This window comes from Pituophis catenifer, unplaced genomic scaffold (assembly GCF_029215685.1).
Source record: "Pituophis catenifer annectens isolate HBS135680 unplaced genomic scaffold, rPitCat1.0.hap2 SCAF_4, whole genome shotgun sequence".
NCBI lineage: Eukaryota > Metazoa > Chordata > Lepidosauria > Squamata > Colubridae > Pituophis > Pituophis catenifer.
Window position 1 is genome coordinate 109892959 of NW_027256884.1, and position 20647 is coordinate 109913605.

The window sequence follows — 20647 nt, forward strand, 5'->3', positions numbered from 1 at the left end:
GGTAAAATACTTTTCCAAATGTGTCATCATTGCCTTTGACAAAAGAAGTGCCTATTTGTAATTTTAATACAATTTTAGTGTAAGTGTGTTTTGCAACCTTGCTCTTCATCTTTGTCCCTGCGTCACAACTGTAGTACTCTAATCAACTGAGCTTTCGATTAATATGAATTAGAATATTTTAATGTAATATTTGTTCCATTCTGTTTCCAGGAATTAATTCAGAATGCAGAAGATGCTGGGGCTACAGAAGTTAGGTTTCTCTATGATGAAACTCAATATGGAACAGAGAGCCTCTGGTCTAAAGACATGGCTCAGTACCAGGGTAAGATCTCTTTTTCAACTCTTATTTTCATGTCTGAATTATCTGTGTTCTTGCATCATCATAGCAAATTGTAAAATTCCTTATGTGGGAGGGCTCTGCTCGTAAAGATAGCAAGAGAAGTTCCTTGAGGATGGGTTCCAGCACAAGTCCAAAAGCTCAGAAGACAAAACTTCTGGTCCCAGTGACCAACCCAGATTGGATCCTGCAACATTATTCTGGGACACATATTCGCCTTCATTCGTGAAAGATAGTAATATTGAAACAGAAGCTCATAGGCAATTTTATTATAATTCCCTTTGAGATATACGTAACAAGTTAGTTATACGTCTTCTAACCCCATTTCTGGTCTGACAGAAGAATCTTACTTTGGGTTTTTACTAGAAGGCAAGGAGCCCAAAGTAACTCTTGCCATTGCAAAATTTATTTTTCACAGCTTGTAAAATTTGCACATTGTTGAAATATCTTATGCTGCATTAGTAACATAACATTGTTGAGTGTATGTTGCTTTTTCCCCTCTCTAGGTCCTGCACTTTATGTGTACAACAATGCTGTTTTCACTCCTGAGGACTGGCATGGCATTCAAGAGATAGCAAGGAGCAGGAAAAAAGATGATCCACTCAAAGTGGGGCGATTTGGAATTGGTTTTAATTCAGTTTACCACATTACTGGTATTTGCAATTATATTTTTGAATGCTTTAGAATTAACATTAAGACACATTATTTCTGTATGCACTGGGATTTGCTCTGGTTTTCTTTTTTTAAAATTTGTTTTAACATGAATTTAATAAGAAAAACATTTATTTTATTTTTATTTATTTATTTCGACAAGCATGTATTTGATAACAGATACAAGTATAAACATGGTAATGAATACATGAAATGGATATGAATAAAAGGGAACATTAGAACAGGAATGGTAGGCACACTGATGCACTTATGCACGCCCCTTAAAGACCTCTTAGGAATGGGGTGAGGTTGACAGTAGACAGTCTAAGGTTAAAGTTTTGGGGATTTGGGGAAGAAACCACAGAGTCAGGTAGTGCATTCCAGGCATTGACCACTCTGTTACTGAAGTCGTAGGTCCATCAGAAGATCTCTTTAAAATCAGAGTGAAATTAGAAGATGTCTAGACCATTCGAAGAACTGAGAGACCAGATTAGGAATAGAACTTCATGAAGAAAAGCTATCTGTAGGTTGCTAGTTGTGGCACATAGTTAAAAAAAAGGGATAGGGAGATATGGCTTTTGAATTGTTTTGTCATTCTTAATGGTGTTAGAACTAGTATGGTCTAATGGTTAAGGTACCAGGCTAGAAAGCAAGAGGTTATGAATTCAAGTCCTGCCTTAGCTATGAAAGAAAGCCAGCTGGGTGACCTTGGGCTAGTCACTTTCTCAGTTTATCTCACCTCACAGGATGCTTAGTTTGGGAAAAATAGAAGGAGGAAGGTGTGTTGGATAAGAAAAAAAAGAGGAGGAGGGTGGGGCTAAAGCTTCAAAGTGTTTATTTTTGTACTTAATGCAGACATCTAAGTACATATATCTGCTTTTATCTTGTAGATGTTCCTAGTATATTCAGTGGTGACCAAATTGGAGTGTTGGATCCTCATCAAAAACTTTTTGGACCTTCTGAGTCAGGCCAGTGTTGGAACTTGAAAGATGACATCAAAGAAATCAACGAACTAACAGACCAATTTACACCATTTGTTGGTGTGTTTGGAAGCACAAAGGAAACCTTCAAAAACGGGCATTTCCCTGGCACCTTCTTTCGTTTTCCTCTTCGCCAGCAGCCTTCCCAGCTGAGTAGCAATCTATACAATAAGGATAAAATTCTAGAATTGTTTGATTCATTCAGAGCGGACGCCGATACAGTTCTTCTATTCCTTAAAAGCGTGCAAGATGTCTCCTTACATGTTAGAGAGGCTGATGGAACCGAGCGGCTTATTTTTAGAGTTACAGCCAGTGAAAACAAGGCTTTGAAGCATGAAAGACCCAACTCTATCAAAATTTTGGGAAGTGCAATAAACCAGTATTGTAAAGGCATTCCAAGTAATAGTATAACATGCGTGACGTACCATATAAACATAGTTTTAGAAGATGAGAGCATTAAAGATGCACAAAAGACATCTTGGTTGGTATGTAACAGTGTTGGCGGACGAGGGATATGTAATGAATTGGACTGCTTGGCGGATGACTTGAAATATATCCCAACTATTGGCATAGCCATGTCTTTATCAAGCAGCGGAGAAGAAAAAGGAGCCGAGGCCCAATTATCAGGAAGAGCATTTTGTTTCCTTCCATTACCTCCTGGTGAGGAAAGTAAGACTGGCTTGCCGGTTCATGTTAGTGGGTTTTTTGGTCTAACAGACAACAGAAGAAGTATAAAATGGCGAGAACTTGATCAGTGGCGAGATCCAGCAGCCTTGTGGAATGAACTTCTTGTAGCCAACGTGGTCCCTGAGGCCTATGCAACTTTGATACTGGAAGCCATTAAGCAAATGGAAACGGAAACAAATTCAGATTTTCCTTTGTCAGCTGAGCTAATTTACAGATTGTGGCCCCAAAAAAATACAACAAAAGTTCATTGGCAGCCAATTATAGAACCTCTTCTGAAAAAGTTATTCCAGGACAAAGTTATTTATTCCATCAGTGGCAACTGGGTGAAGGTAGAGGAGGTATATTTTTCAGAAATGGATGAGAGTTTGGAATCTACCCAAGCTGTGTTAAACTACCTTCAGGAATCAGGAAAAGAGGTTGCCAAAGTGCCAGATAATATTGCTAATGCAATCAGTCTTGTGATTTTGGGTATAAAAGCTGTCAAGAAAGTGACTCCGGGAACAGTACGTCACGTGTTAAGGAAATCTGAGCATAAGGGATCTGCCGATGAAAAACTTTGTATCCTAGAGTTTGTGCTTGGCGATGGAAATTATAGTGAACTTATTGGATTGGAGCTTCTGCCATTACAAAATGGGAATTTTATTGCATTCTCTTCATCGGCATCAGCTCAGGATGCAGTCTATATCACTTCAGAAATTTATCCAAGGTACAACCTGTTTTATAAACTCTTGTTAATAATAGTTTCATTGAAATACTGATAGTGCTACAGGCAATCGTCAGCTTACGACCACAATTGAGCCCAAAATTTCTGTTGCTTAAGTCAGACACTCGTTAAGTGAATTTTGCCCCATTTTACGTCCGTTCTTGCCACAGTTGTTAAGTTGAATCACTGCAGTTGTCAAGTTAGTGACAACAGTTTTTTTAAAAAAAAATTTTTTGATTTATATGCCGCCCTTCTCTGGAGACTCAGGGCGGCTTACAATGCGTTAAGCAATAGCCTTCATACTTTTGTATATTTATACAAGTCAGCTTATTGCCCCCAGTTGTTAAGTGAATCTTGCTTCCCCATTGACCTTGCTTATCAGAAAGTTGCAAAATGTGGTTAGTGAACTCTGAGGCACTGCACCCATTATAAATATGAGTCGGTTGCCAAGCATCTGAATTTGGTCACATGACCACGGGGATGCTGAAGCAGTTGTGTGAAAAACAGTCATAAATCACTTTTTTCAGTGCCGTTGTAACTTAGAATGGTCACTAAACAAACTGTTGTAAGTCGAGGACTACCTGTATTTAATTATAATGTTTAATAGTTCGGTCTGCTTTTACCAGCATCATTTGCTTGTGCAGACTGAGGAGAAAGCCTGCTCTGTGCCTTCAAGTGGCCCACCGGCCCCATGTGTTACTTGTACCTGCAATAGAGAGGATATTGATTTTTATAAGACCTTCGGCTTAGATGGAAGGATTAAGCCCCGTCTCACTGCACACAGGCTATTATCTTAACTGCAGTAGTGGCCAAAATTGTGGAAACCTTTTTGGAAAAGTGTATTTTCTAAAACTAGCTAATAACACCACTTTTTGTTTTGGAGTAGTACCATAACATTATATATAAATGGAAAGATAATTTAATCAAGAATGTAATGCAATAACTTTTATGAAGGATTTACTATTAGAATAGCAATTACAGTATAAAGAAGAAAAGTGAAACACGTAGAAAAAATGGGATATACAAAAATTATCACGTCAGTTAATACTTAGTTGGGTAACCTTTAGCATGAATTACGGCCATACAACGTCTTCCCATGGAGTGAACCAGGTCTTTTAGTTCTGCAGCTGTTATAATGTGAAACCAAGATTGAAGGATTGCTTCTATTAACTGGGTTTTATTGCTGGGTCAGTTCTTTAGTCAGCTCCATAGATTTTCAATTAGGTTAAGGTCTGGGTTATCCCCAGGACATTCCAGGAGTGGAATATAATTATCTTGAAACTCCAAAAAAAAAGTGTTATTAGCCATCAAACACTTTTTCCCAAAAGGTTTCCACAATTTTGGCCACTACTGTAGATCCTGAAATATTTTTTTTACATAATAAAAACAAATTTATTTTTCATAGTATTTATCTTCTAAGTGTTTCATCATTTGACGAATGATGAAAATTCTATAGCAAGAATCACAAGCTAGAACTGTCACTAGGTATTGAATGGAATGTAACCCTGTTGTCTTTGAACTATAGGCAAGGTTGTGATTTACCAATATATTAATGCAGTTAGAACTATCTTTAGCTGATCCTGAAAAAGGTATGTAGGGGAACGGGTAGTTGGTATTTTTATGGGAGCTGTCAGGCCCTTCCCAAATCTGTAGGTGATATTGGGAAATTGAAAAACAAATAAAGAAGAAAATAGCGGTAAATGATTTCCATATTTCTGTAAAAACATACTCAGAAATGGAGTTAACTAGAGGAAGTAGTTTATGGAGGCTGAAAAAAATTACCTGGTTCATTGAGAGAATTAATTGGCAGGTTTTGTGAAAAGGAGCAAACCTTTTTGTTCACTCAGATTCTATCAAGAATCCCTATATTATTACATGACTAATATAAATTATCAAGATGATCAATACTCTATTTTTAATGACTTACTAGGTCCCTCTTCCCAGGTCTTGAAGGAAGATTACTTGCTGATAACCTGAAACCTCAAGTTTTATCTGCTTTAAAAGAAGCTTCAAAAAGTAGAGGTAATATATGTATATCTTGTAAAAAAATTTTTTTAAAATGCAGCGAACTGAAGCACAAGTAGTATCAAGTGATTAGGTTACAAAGAATGTTATATAAAAGATAGAACTCCAAAAGGAATGTAAGTAAAAGGAAATCACTTTATGTATCCATATCACTTGATTGTCAACTATTCTCGTTCACAATAGCAATCTAATTGGTTTATATGAAATGAAAAACCTGCTCTGTCTGTAAAAATGAAACCAACTAGTGAGAGAGGGTGACAGAAACCACAACATGAATTGATTAAAGGCAAAACAATATAAAGTGCAATTGAACTAGCAAAAGTCTGGTTATATAATCTATTTAAATTACCAATTCAAATTTATAGTTTCGATGGTGCCTTAATAAAAGTGCTGTTTTTTTTGATACAAAAGTTGAAAGATTCTGATAATTAGCATTGTTTGGACATTCACCTCGGAAGCATTTCTCTTTATTCTGGTTCATACAAATTCATATATTGCAGGAACAAAGAATCCCCAAATAAATTATATTTCCATAATGTCAAAACAGTATACGGATTGAATATCACTTGGATTTGTTTGGTACTTCAGAACCATTAGATCCCCACAGTCAGTATATGACATTATTATAACTCAAATAGCAAATAAAACTTTTTCTTTCCTGAAAATGCATTTTATTGTATTTTAGCCCAACAGCTTCTCTGGGGAGTTAAAGGTAGGATGGTTGTCTGAATGATTGCTGAATTGAAATCTAACATTTGTGTGTATTGGTTTACTGAATATTCTGCTCGTATTGAATGTCAGATTCATATTAGTTTCCATGCTGGTTGACTTGTGCTTTTCAAATTTAATTGACTAACACTACTTAAAGCATATTTGAAAAATAATTGATACCATTAACTTGTCATGCTTATAATAGTGTTTAGAATTGTATTATTAAATATATGATCCATGTTTTATATACATTCATAATGAGCAAAATTGGACTAATAATTAGTTTTTGAGTGTATTTCTTGAACTTTATAAGATAGATGGGTAGAAATTGAGCTAATAAAATTGAGGATTTCATCTTAATTTTTAGAAGAGATGCAGATGAAACTAAATACCGTGTTTCCCCAAAAATAAGACCCTGTTTTATATTTTTTTGAACCCCAAAATAGGCGCTTGGCCTTATTTTCAGGGAGGTCTTATTATTTCGGGGCGCATGGCGCAAGACAGGGATCCTCTTGCCATCTTACCTGATTTCCAGCTCTGTCTCCCTAACACTAACCAGAGGAAATGGCAGGGACTGGCTGCACATGCATTTAAATATTTTCAGGGGAGGGTTTATTTTCGGGGAAACATGGTAAAAAGTGAAATGTGTGTGTGTGAATGTATGAGTGTATTTGTCATATACATTTCAAGTTCTGTAGGAAATATATAGTATCTTGATATTCAGAGGTCAGCAGTATAAAAAGTAACATGATTTTATTCATGACAGCCCTTGTTATAAATGATTTAAATATGGCACTTAAAAATTAGTCATAAATAGGTTTGATATTGCTGTTTACAATTCTTTCATTTTGAAAGTTAGATTTCATTATTACCAAAACTACAAAAAAAACTGCAGGTAAAAAAAATACCTGCAGAGTTTTTTATAGTTTTGGTAATAATGAAAATTAATAGTTTACAACAGTATGAATCACCATTTTATAGCATTAATCGGATTTTTAAGCATTACATTGATAATCATGGTAGAGTTGTGCATATATGTTAATTTGCTTGCTTGGATTTAATAGTTGTATGAGTATATCTAAATAATCACAATATCACATAGACATTTGAGAATTGCTTTAGAAGAGAGACTCCATTCTTTCCTGGACCTTAGTTCTGCTGTGAATGGAAATCGTCCCTCAAGACGTGAAATCTAATTAGGATATATTGTTGAGATGCATATCTAAGTCAACACTGATAGAATTCCATTATTTAAAATTTGCACGCTGTTAAACTTTCCAGATTAATGTAAGTTGTAATGTAATGTAAATTGGTGACCACCTTTAAAGTGCTCCATGGCTTAGGGCCGGGGTATCTGTGAGACCGCCTTCTGCCGCCAATAGCCTCCCACCGACCGGTTCACTCGCACAGAGAGGGCCTCCTCAGGGTGCCGTCGGCCAGACAGTGCCGGCTGGCGACCCCTAGGGGGAGAGCCTTCTCTGTGGCAGCACCCGCCTTCTGGAATGACCTACCCCCTGAGATACGCACGATATCAGACCTCCGGACTTTTTGTCGGGCCCTGAAAACACACCTATTCCATCTAGCCGGGCTGGCTCCCATCCTCTCAGTTTTAATTGAATTCGGTTTTAATTGGGTTGTTTTTAAATCTTGGACCGAAATTATTTAATTGTTTTTTAAATTGTTTTTAAATTTTATATGCAATGTTTTATCTTGGCTGTACACCGCCCTGAGTCCCGCAGGAGAAGGGCGGTATAGAAATAAAATAAAATAAATAAATAAAAATAAATAAGAACAAAATAGGCAGATCAAAGAAAAACAATAAAAACTTGGAAAGTGCAGTGGCAGAAAAGGTATCTTAACACACTCTGTTATCTGTTAACTTGAACAAAATACAATGAATTGTGATGGTATCAAGAGTCTGTATATACCAGCTGTTGCCATTTTTCATGCTATGAACAGATACATGACTGAAGAGCGAGTGATCTATTTGATGAAAAAGAAGCATGAATATTTTGTTAGAGCCAAGCACATTATTACATGCCATTTTGTGGGTTACAATAACTACTGATCTCTCTTGGGTTTCTAGTATGCAAAAAATAATCAGATAGTATACTTCTGCCTAGTATAGAATTAGAAGGCTGCTCGAGTGTTGTTTTTGTCATTTGTTTGCTTTTTTTGTGACGGAAAAAACACCATAAAGAAAGACGTTCTTTGCTTTTGTTTTGATTTATTTTTCTAAAAGATTTCCAAATTACTTTTCAGTGTTACTAGCTTTTTTTTGTTTGTTTGTTTCATTTCAGGAAGACAGTGCACTCAGTTGCAACTTCTAAATCCCGAACGATTTGCACGGCTCATCAAAGAGGTTATGAATACTTTATGGCCCAGTTCAGAGATTACAGTGCAATGGTTTCCTACTTCTGATAAGAATCATCCGCCTGTTTCATGGCTCAAAATGGTATGGAAGAATTTGTATATACATTTCTCTGAAGACTTGTCTCTATTTGATGACCTACCACTTATTCCGAAGACATTACTGGATGATGAAGAAGATGCAATAGTTCTTATAAGATTAAGGGCTCCATCACCAATTATTCTAGATGATGGATCTGAAACGCAGCTTCCGGAATTTTTACCTGAGATAATTGAGCAACTTGGTGGGATAATTCTTAAGAAACTTGACCCCTCTATTCAACATCCACTTTTAAAGAAATATATACATCCCCCGTCTCCACATATAGTTTTACAGATAGCGGAAAAACTTCCCTTACAGAAATCCGTAAATCAGATTACCTCATTGCCCACGTCACACAAAAATGCACTCAGAAGCTTCCTTGCTAGTTTGACTGATGTTACTGAAAAAGAGAAGAGAGTCATTAATGAGCTAATAATATTTAGGAAAATTGAGCAACCACTTGATGAAGGCAGTGCTTTTACTGCTCTGAAAGTTTGTAAGGTATTGCATCACAATGCCAAACTTCCACCAGATGTAAAATTCTCTGTTTCACTGGTTGACAGCAGTGATGAAGCCACCATTCGTTTAGCAAACATACTGAAAGCGGAACTGTTGAGAACCACTGACTGCATAAAATTTATTTTAAAAGATGTACAGAATGATTTCTATTCTACCGATGAAGCAATAAGAATTATGCTATGGATTCTAGAAAATTTGACTTTCCTCAAAAATGAAAATGCAGAGGTGCTGGATTGGTTGAAACCGTTAAAATTTATTAAAATTTCAGAGGAAAAAATGGTGTCTGCCAGTGAACTTTTTGATCCCGAGGTGGAAGTATTACAAGACCTGTTTTATGGGGAAGAAGAGCTCTGTTTCCCCCCCACAGTTTTTAAAACTTCTCCAGATATTCTACATGCTCTGAGATTAATAGGCCTAAAATCTGAGAACAGTTTAGAAGAGAAAGATATTTTATGCGTAGCCCATAAAATTGAGAAGTTGAAGGACTGTGCTAGTACAAGTCAGGATTCACTGACACAAAAAGCCAGGACTTTGTTAATGATTTTGAACAGACGTTCACTACTGCATTCACTTGAAACAAAAGCCACACTGAAAAAAATTAAATGGATTCCAGCTTGCAAACAAAGGCCTCCAAATTACCCAAGTTCATTAATTTGGAAAGGTGATCATTGCTATTTGTGTTCACCACCAGAAATGTGTGATATATCCCAAGCAACCTTAATAGGTTCTTCTGTTCCCCTTGTAGAAAGTGTCCAGCCGAGTATTGAAAAGGCATTAGGGATCACCATCAAACCTAATATCAAGTCAGTGTTAAAACACTTTAAAGTGGTAGTGGACTGGCACAGTTCCAAGAAATTTAGTGACGAAGATTACTATCAGTTTCAGCAAATCTTACTTGAGATTTATGGTTTTATGCACGATCATTTAAGTGAGGGAAAGGAAGCTTTTAAGGCCTTGAAATTTCCCTGGGTCTGGACTGGTAAAACGTTTTGCTCACTATCTCAGGCAGTAATAAAATCACCACCCGATCTTGATCTCCAACCATATCTTCATAGCGTGCCAAAAACTATGGCGAAGTTCCATCAGTTGTTCATCAGTTGTGGGTCAATTGAAGAACTGACCCCAGATCATGTCTCCATGGTAATTCAAAAAATATATCTTAAAAGCGAACAGTCTCTTACTGAAGAAAAGAGTAAGCAAAATCTTCACATTATGTTGAATATTATAAGATGGTTGTACAGTAGCCAGATTCCTGCCAGTTTAAATACACCTGTTCCACTATATTGTAGCAAAAAACCTTTTAAACTTACAATGAAGCCAATCCATGAATGCTGCTACTGTGATATCAAAGTGGATGACTTAAATGATTTGCTTGACGATGCTATGGAGCCAATAATTTTAGTTCATGAAGATATTCCCATGAAAACTGCAGAATGGTTAAATGTGCCATGTCTCAGTACTAGGTTGATCAATCCAGAAAATATGGGGTTTGAACAATCAGGTCAACGAGAACCCCTCACAGTAAGAATTAAAAACATTTTGGAGGAATACCCTTCTGTGTCTGATATCTTCAAAGAGCTGCTTCAGAATGCCGATGATGCCGATGCAACCCAGTGCAATTTTTTGATTGACATGAGAAGAAATAATGACATAAGAGAAAATCTTTTGGATCCAGGAATGGCGGCTTGTCATGGACCAGCTTTGTGGTCTTTCAACAATTCTGAATTTTCAGACTCAGACTTTCTAAATATAACACGGTTAGGTGAGTCCCTAAAAAGAGCAGAGATTGACAAAGTTGGAAAGTTTGGTTTGGGATTTAATTCCGTTTATCATATCACTGACATTCCCATCATTATGAGCAGAGAATTTATGATCATGTTTGATCCAAACATCAACCATCTCAGTAAACATATACGAGATAAATCTAATCCTGGGATCAAGATAAATTGGAAAAAACAGCAGAAGAGACTTCGAAAGTTTCCTAATCAGTTTAAGCCATTCATAGGTGTATTTGATTGTCAGCTACCTTTGACTGTGGAGGCACCTTACAGTTATAAAGGGACTCTTTTCAGACTCTCCTTTAGAACTCAGCAGGAAGCTAAAGTAAGTGAAGTCAGCGCTACCTGTTACAACACTGCAGATATTTATTCTCTTGTGGACGAGTTTAGCATTTGTGGGCATAGGCTGATCATCTTTACTCAGTGTGTAAACTCAATGGTCTTGAAATATTTGAAAGCTGAAGAAGCCAATCCTGAGGTGGCCCAAGACACTGTGACTATTAAAAAAAACCTATGTCCATCCAAAGCAATTACTACCCCCTTTACAAGCGTTCTAAAGGAAGCTGCTAAACTCATGAAAACCTGCAGTAGCAGCACAAAAAAACTTCCCACTGAATCACCAAAGTCTTCATGCATATTACAAATAACTGTAGAAGAATTTCACCATATCTTTAGACGTATTGCCGATTTGCACTCCCCAGTTTTTAGAGGGCCGGAAGACGACACCGTTTCGTTCTTTGAAATGGCTAAAACTGGACAAACCAAAAGGCCCACGGATGAACTGCCACAGAAAACAGTAGATTCTACCACATGGCTTCTGTGTGCTTGCATGGATACCGGAGAAGCCTTAAAATTCTCATTACATGAAAGTGGACGAAGATTAGGACTTGTCCCGTGTGGTGCAGTAGGAGTTATGCTGTGCGAAAGACAGGATCAAAAATGGACAGTGAAATCCAATTTCTGCAACTTGGGAGAAGTATTTTGCTATTTACCACTTAGAATTAAAACAGGTCTACCTGTTCATATCAATGGTTCCTTTGCCATTACATCAAATCGAAAAGAAATCTGGAAAACTGACACAAAAGGAAGGTGGAACACTGTATTTATGCGACATGTTATAGTAAAGGCCTATTTGGAAGCGGTGGTAGTTTTACGCAACATGGCTGTATCTGGTGAGCTAGAAGATTACAATTGCTTTGCGGTGTGGCCTGATCCTGATTCAGTGCATGATGATTTTTCAGTTATATGTCAGGGATTTTATGAAGAAATAGCCCACCCAAAAGGCAAAGAAGGAATCAGAGTGTTCTCTGATGGTTCATCTTGGGTGTCAGTGAAGAATGTCAGGTTCTTGGATGATTCCTTGTTGAAACGTCCTGACATAGGAACTGCAGCTTTCAAGATTTTTCTTAAATACCTTAAAAAAACAGGTTCAAAGAATCTTTGTGCTGTGGATCTTCCTTCTTGGGTCAAAACAGGTTTTGAAGAAGCAGGGTGTAAGCAAGTGTTACTAGAGAATACTTTTTCAGAGAAACAATTTTTTTCTGAGGTATTTTTTCCCAATATTCAAGAAATTGAGGCAGAACTTCGTGATCCTTTAATGCACTATGTACTGAATGAGAAAATTAGTGAATTTTCAGAAATACTTTGCATTACTCCATGCATTCCGTGTTCTCTGGCTGAACATCCTCTGGTGGTACCTTCCAGACTGATCCACCCTGAAGGTCGAGTTGCAAAGCTTTATGTCAAAAAAGATGGAAGGTTTCCTCATGGAACTAGCCTAGATTATCTTAATCCAGTAATTTTGGTCAAATTAGTTCAATTAGGCATGGCTAAAGATGATATTTTATGGGAAGACTTGTTAGAACGTGCAAATTCTGTAGCAGAAATCAACAGGACTGATCATGCGGGAGCTTGCCTCAGAAGCAGTATACTATTAAATCTCATAGATGAAAAACTTAAAAACAAAGATCCAAGAACTAAAGATTTTGCTGAAAAATTTCAAACGATACCATTTCTCCCATTTCTCACAAAACCCGTAGGCTTCTCCTTACAATGGAAGGGCTCTGAGTTTGAACCTGAAACTATGTTTTCTGCAGTGGACCTTTACACAGTTGATCACCAAGATATACTTTGTCTTCTAAAACCCATACTAAATGAAAATTCTCATTCCTTCAAAGGATGTGGGACTATTCCCTTGGCTGTCAAAGAATTTTTAGGATTACTTAAGAAACCAACTGTGTCTATGGTTATAATGCAATTAAAAGAAGTTGCAAAATGCTTCGATGGAATTACTTTGTATCAGGAAAATATCACCAATGCTTGCTATAAATATCTCCATGAAGCACTACTACAGAATGGAACCACAAAAACAACCATTGTTGAGGAATTGAAAAATTACAGTTTCATTCTAGTTGAGAATGGTTATGTTGACTCCACAAAGGTAGCTTTTCATCTTAATTTTGAGGCATCACCACATCTTCATCAGCTGTCTAATAAATACAGAAATAATTTTCGTGAACTCTTTGAAAGTGTAGGAGTACGTCACGCTTTTATGGTGGAAGACTTTGCTCTAGTTCTTGAAGCGATTGATCAGGAAAGAGGAGGTAATCCACTCACAGAAGCAAATTTTCAACTTTGTAGGAGAATCATCAGTGAAGGAATATGGAGTCTTATTAGAGAAAAGAAGCAGGAATTCTGTGAAAAAAAGTATGGAGAAATTTTGTTACCGGATACTCGCCTTGCCCTTCTACCAGCCAATTCTTTGTGCTACAATGACTGTCCTTGGATAAAAGTGAAAGATACGACAGTAAAATATTGCCATGCGGACATTCCTAGAGAAGTAGCAGTAAAGCTTGGGACAATACCCAAACGACACAAAGCCTTAGAACGGTACGCATCAAATATCTGCTTCACTGCTCCTGGAACTGAGTTTGGACAGAAAGAAAAATTGACCAGCAGAATTAAAAGTATTCTTAACGCATATCCATCCGAAAAAGAAATGCTGAAAGAGCTCCTTCAGAATGCCGATGATGCAAAAGCTACAGAAGTCTGCTTTGTGTTTGATCCTCGGCAGCACCCAGTTGATAGAATATTTGATGAAAAATGGTCCCCTCTTCAGGGCCCGGCTTTGTGTGTCTTCAACAACCAGCCATTTACTGAAGATGACGTTAGAGGGATTCAGAATCTTGGTAAAGGCACTAAAGAAGGCAATCCATGTAAAACTGGTCAATATGGAATAGGGTTCAATTCTGTGTATCATATAACTGATTGTCCTTCTTTCATTTCTGGAAACGATATTCTTTGTATCTTTGACCCTCACGCAAGATATGCTCCAGGGGCAACATCCATTAGTCCTGGACGCATGTTTCGGGACTTGGATGCAGATTTCAGGACCCAGTTCTCTGATGTGTTGGATCTTTATTTAGGAGGCCACTTTAAACTAGACAACTGCACAATGTTTAGATTTCCACTTAGAAATGGAGACATGGCAAAAGTTTCTGAAATTTCTTCTGTGCCGTGCTCTGACAGGATGGTACAGAATCTTCTGGACAAGCTGCGTACGGATGGTGCAGAACTTCTGATGTTTTTGAATCACATGGAGAAAATTTCTATTTGTGAAATAGAGAAAACAACGGGAGCCCTTAATGTGTTATATTCTGTCACTGGCAAAGTAACCGATGGGGATAGATTGAAACGAAAGCAGTTCCATGCTTCTGTAATTGACAGTGTAACAAAGAAGAAACAGCTGAGTGAGATACCTGTGCAGCAGATCACGTACACTATGGTTACGGAAGACTCCGAAGGCAACTTTACAACTTGGTTGATCTGCAATAGGTCAGGTTTCTCAGCCATCGACAAAGTTTCAAAGAGTGTGGTATCAGCACATAAGAACGAGGATATTACGCTTTTCCCTCGAGGGGGAGTTGCAGCATGTATTACTCACAACTATAAAAAACCGCATCGGGCATTTTGTTTCTTACCTTTGTCTTTAGAAACGGGGCTTCCTTTTCATGTGAATGGACACTTCGCTCTGGATTCTGCCAGGCGAAACCTGTGGCGTGATGACAATGGAGTTGGTGTCCGAAGTGACTGGAATAATAGTTTAATGACAGCACTGATAGCACCAGCCTACGTTGAACTTCTAATTCAGCTGAAAAAGCGTTACTTCCAGGGAACTGATCCAACCATGTCAGTTTTACAAAACACGTCTGTGCACACTATGAAAGACACTTTGAAAAAATTTCTATCATTCTTCCCAGTTAATAGACTTGACTTGCAACCAGATTGGTATTGCTTAGTGAAAGCCGTATATAGCTGTATCCACGAGGAATCCAAACGCCTGCTACCTGTTGTGCGAACTCCAAATGTTGATGGTTCTGATTTGCATTCGGCAATTATCATCACTTGGGTTAATATGTCTACCTCAAATAAAGCTAAGCCATTCTTTGACAATTTGCTACAAGACGAGCTGCAGCACCTCAAAAATGTTGAGTACAACATCACGACTCGAAAGACTGTAGCAGAGAATGTGTATAGACTCAAACATCTACTCTTAGAAATTGGCTTTAACTTGATTTACAGCTGTGAGGAAACTGCAAATCTTTATCACTGTCTTGTGGATGCTGACATTCCTGTGAGCTACGTAACTCCTGCTGATGTTCGATCATTCTTGATGACATTTTCCTCTCCGGATTCTAATTGCCACATTGGAAAGTTGCCCTGTCGTCTTCAACAGACGAATTTAAAACTTTTCCACAGTCTAAAGCTTCTTGTTGATTACTGTTTTAAAGACACAGAAGAAAATGAGATCCAGATTGAAGGGTTGCCTCTGCTCATTACGCTTGATAGCGTGTTGCAAGTATTTGATTCAAAACGCCCAAAGTTCTTAACAACTTACCATGAATTAATTCCATCTCGTAAAGATTTGTTTATGAACACCCTTTACTTGCGGTACAGCAATATCTTACTGAATTGCAATGTGGCAAAAATATTTGACATCTCCAGTTTTGCTGATTTATTGTCATCTGTGTTGCCAAGAGAATACAAAGCAAGAGGCTGTATGAGATGGAAAGAGAACTTTGCAACTGAATCCTGGCTTAAGAATTCGTGGCATTTTATTGGTGAATCTGTAAATGACAAAGATGACCAGGAAGAAGCAAAACCAACATTTGAAAATGTTATTGAGATCCTGAAGGATTGGACATTGCTTCCAGGCACAAAATTTACTGTCTCCTCTAATCAGCTTGTTGTACCAGATTGCGATGTGTTGCTTCCACTCAGTCTTATGCACATAGCTCTCTTCCCAAATTCCCAAACTGATAAAGTTTTCCATGCTTTAATGAAAACTGGTTGTATTCAACTTGCATTGAACAAAATTTGCTCCAAAGACAATCCTCTAGTTCCCCTGCTGTCAGGACATACAGCAAATATAGATAACCCCTCAAGCATTTTAAGAGCTATACATTATATGATTCAAACTTCAACGTTTAAGACAGAAAAGTTAGCTGAAAATGACTTTGAGGCCCTCTTGATGTATTTCAGTTGCAACCTAAATCACCTGACCTCTGAAGATGACATAAAAGTTTTGAAGTCCCTTCCATGCTACAAATCTATCAGTGGACGATACATTAGCTTATCAAAATGTGGGTCATGCTATGTACTTACAAGAAGCATTCCCTCCATTGAAGTGGATAAATGGACACAGACAACTTCAGTTGCTTTCCTTGAAGAAAAAATCCACTTAAAAGATTTGTACACTGTGCTAAACTGTGTTCCAGTAGATGATCTTGAAGTTTATTTAAAGCACCTTTTACCAAAGATTGAAAGCCTTTCCTACGATGCAAAACTAGAACATCTGATTCATTTGAAAAATAGGCTTTCTAGCATTGAAGAATCGTCGGAAATAAAGGAGCAGCTGTTTGAGAAGTTAGAGAGCTTTTTGATCATTCATGATGCATGTAATAGACTAAAACCTGCAAAACATTTTTATGACAGGACTGTAAAAGTCTTTGAAGTTATGCTTCCTGAGAAATTGTTCATACCTCAAGATTTCTTTAAAAAATTGGAACAGCTTACAAAACCAAAAAACCGTGCTGCTTTTCTGACATCATGGGTGGCATTGCTTCGAAATATGGGACTAAAGCACGTTATTTCCCAACATCAGTTATTGCAGTTTGCTAAAGAAATCAGCATGAGAGCCAACACTGAAAATTGGACCAAGGATACTCTGCAGAATACAGTGGATGTCCTCCTCCACCATATATTTCAAGAAAGAACTGATTTATTATCTGGAAACTTCCTTAAAGAATTGTCTTTAATTGCGTTTTTGTGTCCAGAACGTGCACCTGCTGAAATTGTTAGATTTCATCCACAATATCAAGAAGTTAATGGCACGCTTCCTCTTATAAAATTTAGTGGAGCCCAAGTAAACCCTAAATTCAAACAAACAGATGTTTTGCAACTTCTTTGGACTTCATGTCCTATACTTCCAGAAAAAGCCACACCTTTAAGTATCAGAGAACAAGAAGGAAGCAGTCTTGGTCCACAAGAACAACTTGAGCAGGTTTTAACAATGCTTAATGTTAACTTAGACCCTCCTTTAGACAAAGTTATAAATAACTGTAGAAATATATGCAATATAACAACTTTGGATGAAGATATGATAAAAACGAGGGCTAAGGTTCTAAGGAGCATCTATGAATTTCTTAGTACAGAGAAAAAGGAATTCCGGTTTCAGCTTCGAGGAGTTGCTTTTGTGATGGTTGAAGAAGGCTGGAAGTTGTTGAAACCTGAGGAAGTAGTAATAAATCTGGAATATGAATCTGACTTCAAACCTTACCTATACAAACTTCCTTTAGAACTTGGCACATTCCACCAACTATTTAAACTCCTAGGCACTGAAGATGTCATTTCAACAAAGCAGTATGTGGAGGTTTTGAGTCGCATATTCAAGAACTCTGAGGGAAAACAGCTTGACCCGAATGAAATGCGTACCGTTAAACGGGTCGTCTCTGGCCTTTTTAAAAGCCTTCAGAATGATTCTGTTAAAGTTAGAAATGACCTTGAGAATGTGCGAGAACTGGCTCTTTATCTTCCAAGCCAGGATGGTAGATTGGTAAAATCAAGCATCTTAGTTTTTGATGATGCGCCACATTATAAAAGTAGAATACAAGGAAACATTGGTGTCCAAATGCTGGTTGATCTTAGCCAATGTTACTTAGGGAAAGACCATGGTTTTCACACTAAGCTGATAATGCTGTTTCCTCAGAAATTGAGGCCTCGCCTTCTCAGTAGTATACTTGAAGAGCAGTTGGATGAAGATTCACCTAAAACATGTCAATTTGGAGCACTGTGTTCACTTCAGGGCAGGCTTCAGTTACTGCTGTCTTCTGAACAGTTCATTACAGGACTTATTAGAATTATGAAACATGAAAATGACAACACGTTTTTAGCCAATGAAGAAAAAGCCATAAAACTTTGCAAGACCTTAAGAGAAGGCTTGAAAGTTTCTTGTTTTGAAAAGTTGCAAACAACCTTGAGAGTTAAAGGTTTTGCTCCCATTCCTCACAGTAAAAGTGAAACATTCGCCTTTTTAAAGCGATATGGAAATGCAGTGATATTACTCTACATACAGCATTCTGATAGCAAAGACATAAATTTCCTTTTAGCTTTAGCAATGACTCTGAAATCTGCAACTGATAATCTGATTTCTGATACTTCCTATTTAATTGCAATGCTGGGCTGCAATGATATTTACAGAATTAGCGAAAAGCTTGACAGTTTAGGGGTCAAGTATGACTCTTCAGAGCCATCCAAACTTGAACTACCAATGCCTGGTACTCCTATTCCATCTGAAATCCATTATACTCTTCTCATGGATCCAATGAATGTTTTTTATCCAGGTGAATATGTTGGGTATCTTGTTGATGCAGAAGGGGGTGATATCTATGGATCTTACCATCCAACATATACATATGCCATAATAGTGCAAGAGGTAGTAAGAGAAGATGCTGAAAACTCCAGTTTTTTGGGGAAGATTTATCAAATTGACATTGGATATAGCGAATACAAAATTGTAAGCTCCCTTGATTTATATAAATTTTCAAGACCCGATGAGAGTTCTCAGAGCAAGGACAGTGCCCCATCTACTCCAACAAGTCCTACAGAGTTTCCAGCACATGGACCAAGGACAATTCCTCCTCTTTTTCCTGGCAGGGAGAGTCATAAATCATCATCTTCTAAACATCATTCCCCCAAAAAAGGTAAGGCAAATTCTCTACCAGAAATTTTAAGGGAAGTTACCTCAGTGATAGAACAAGCCTGGAAGCTTCCAGAATCCGAAAGGAAAAAGATTATAAGAAGGCTTTATCTTAAATGGCATCCAGACAAAAATGCAGAAAATCTTGATCTAGCCAATGAGGTTTTCAAGCATTTACAAAATGAGATTAACCGACTAGAAAAGCAGGCATTTATCGATCAAAATGCAGACAGGGCATCCAGGCGGACATTTTCATCCTCGGCTTCTCGATTTCAATCAGACAAATTTTCATTTCAGAGGTTTTATACTTCGTGGAATCAAGAAGCCACAAGCCATAAGTCTGAAAGACAACACTCTAGAGAAAAAAGTCATTCCTCTACTGGCCCTTCATACTCACAGCGATTTTTTGTGCCACCTACGTTCAAGTCTGTTGGAAATCCCGTTGAAGCACGTAGATGGTTGAGGCAAGCTAGAGCAAATTTTTCAGCTGCCAGAAATGATCTTCATAAAAATGCCAATGAATGGGTCTGCTTTAAATGTTACTTATCCACTAAATTAGCTCTGATCGCTGCTGATTATGCAGTAAGGGGGAAGTCAGATAAAGATGTGAAACCGACTGCGTTAGCACAAAAAATTGAAGAATATAGCCAACAGCTTGAAGGTCTTACAAATGACGTCCACACACTGGAAGCCTATGGAGTGGATAGTTTAAAAACTCGCTATCCGGACCTCCTCCCTTTCCCACAGGTTCCAAATGACAGGTTCACTTCTGAAGTTGCCATGAGAGTGATGGAGTGCACAGCATGTATTATCATAAAACTTGAAAACTTTATACAACAGAAGATATGAGAGATGTTAAAGGTATGGTGGATTCATGCCACATTTTTCACCATTTTTGTTTAAAGCTACTTTTTGGTGGCATGTTCTTGTAGGTATGTCATGTATTCAGTCCGATGCCTTTGTTTAACAGGAATGGAAGTCATTTGTTTATCCTCAGAGAAGGTAATTGCTGTAGCTATGATAAGAGTACATTTGAGTTCACTTTTGTTAGCAAGAAGTAGTTAACTAAATATGATTGAATAAAATGTGATTTAGTTGTGTAGTTACTGTACTTCAGAGGATACACAGGCTTTAGCAGATTGTAAATGTAATAAATATATTCTGTGTTGATTAGGGCAAAAGTAAATAGTCCTGCAGACCTTAGGTAAGTGAATCTGTCCATTTCTAGAAAGTGGCAGAGGATATCTTTATAGCCGAGAAGTGTTGGGCAGGGTGAACAGTCATGAATCTGTAGCTTATTATGATTACCTGCCAAAAGTTGTGCCATCCTCTGCTACTTTGCAACATTTCCATGAGAACTTTTATCTCTTTCACTGAATGCCATGTTCTGTCCTCAGGCATGCGGAGTTAAGAATATAGACACTTTGTAAAAATCTGAGCCTATTAGCATATAGTGGAATATGTATTTAAAGATTTGTCAGAGACTGGGCTGTAAAATATGTACACAATAAAGTGGTACAATTAACAGGGATAAAGTGCACTTTATA

The 20647-nt window shown here is 37.5% G+C and overlaps 1 protein-coding gene across 1 annotated transcript; it reads left to right on the forward strand.

Annotated features, from left to right (window-relative positions):
* Nucleotides 1-291: 291 nt before the first annotated feature.
* Nucleotides 292-19949, forward strand: SACS (sacsin molecular chaperone). Its single transcript, XM_070943904.1, has 5 exons — nucleotides 292-322; nucleotides 844-990; nucleotides 1879-3361; nucleotides 5289-5380; nucleotides 8395-19949. The coding sequence occupies exons 1-5, from the start codon at nucleotides 307-309 to the stop codon at nucleotides 19947-19949; spliced, it is 13293 nt and encodes a 4430-aa protein (XP_070800005.1). The 5' UTR covers nucleotides 292-306.
* The last annotated feature ends 698 nt before the right edge of the window (nucleotides 19950-20647 follow it).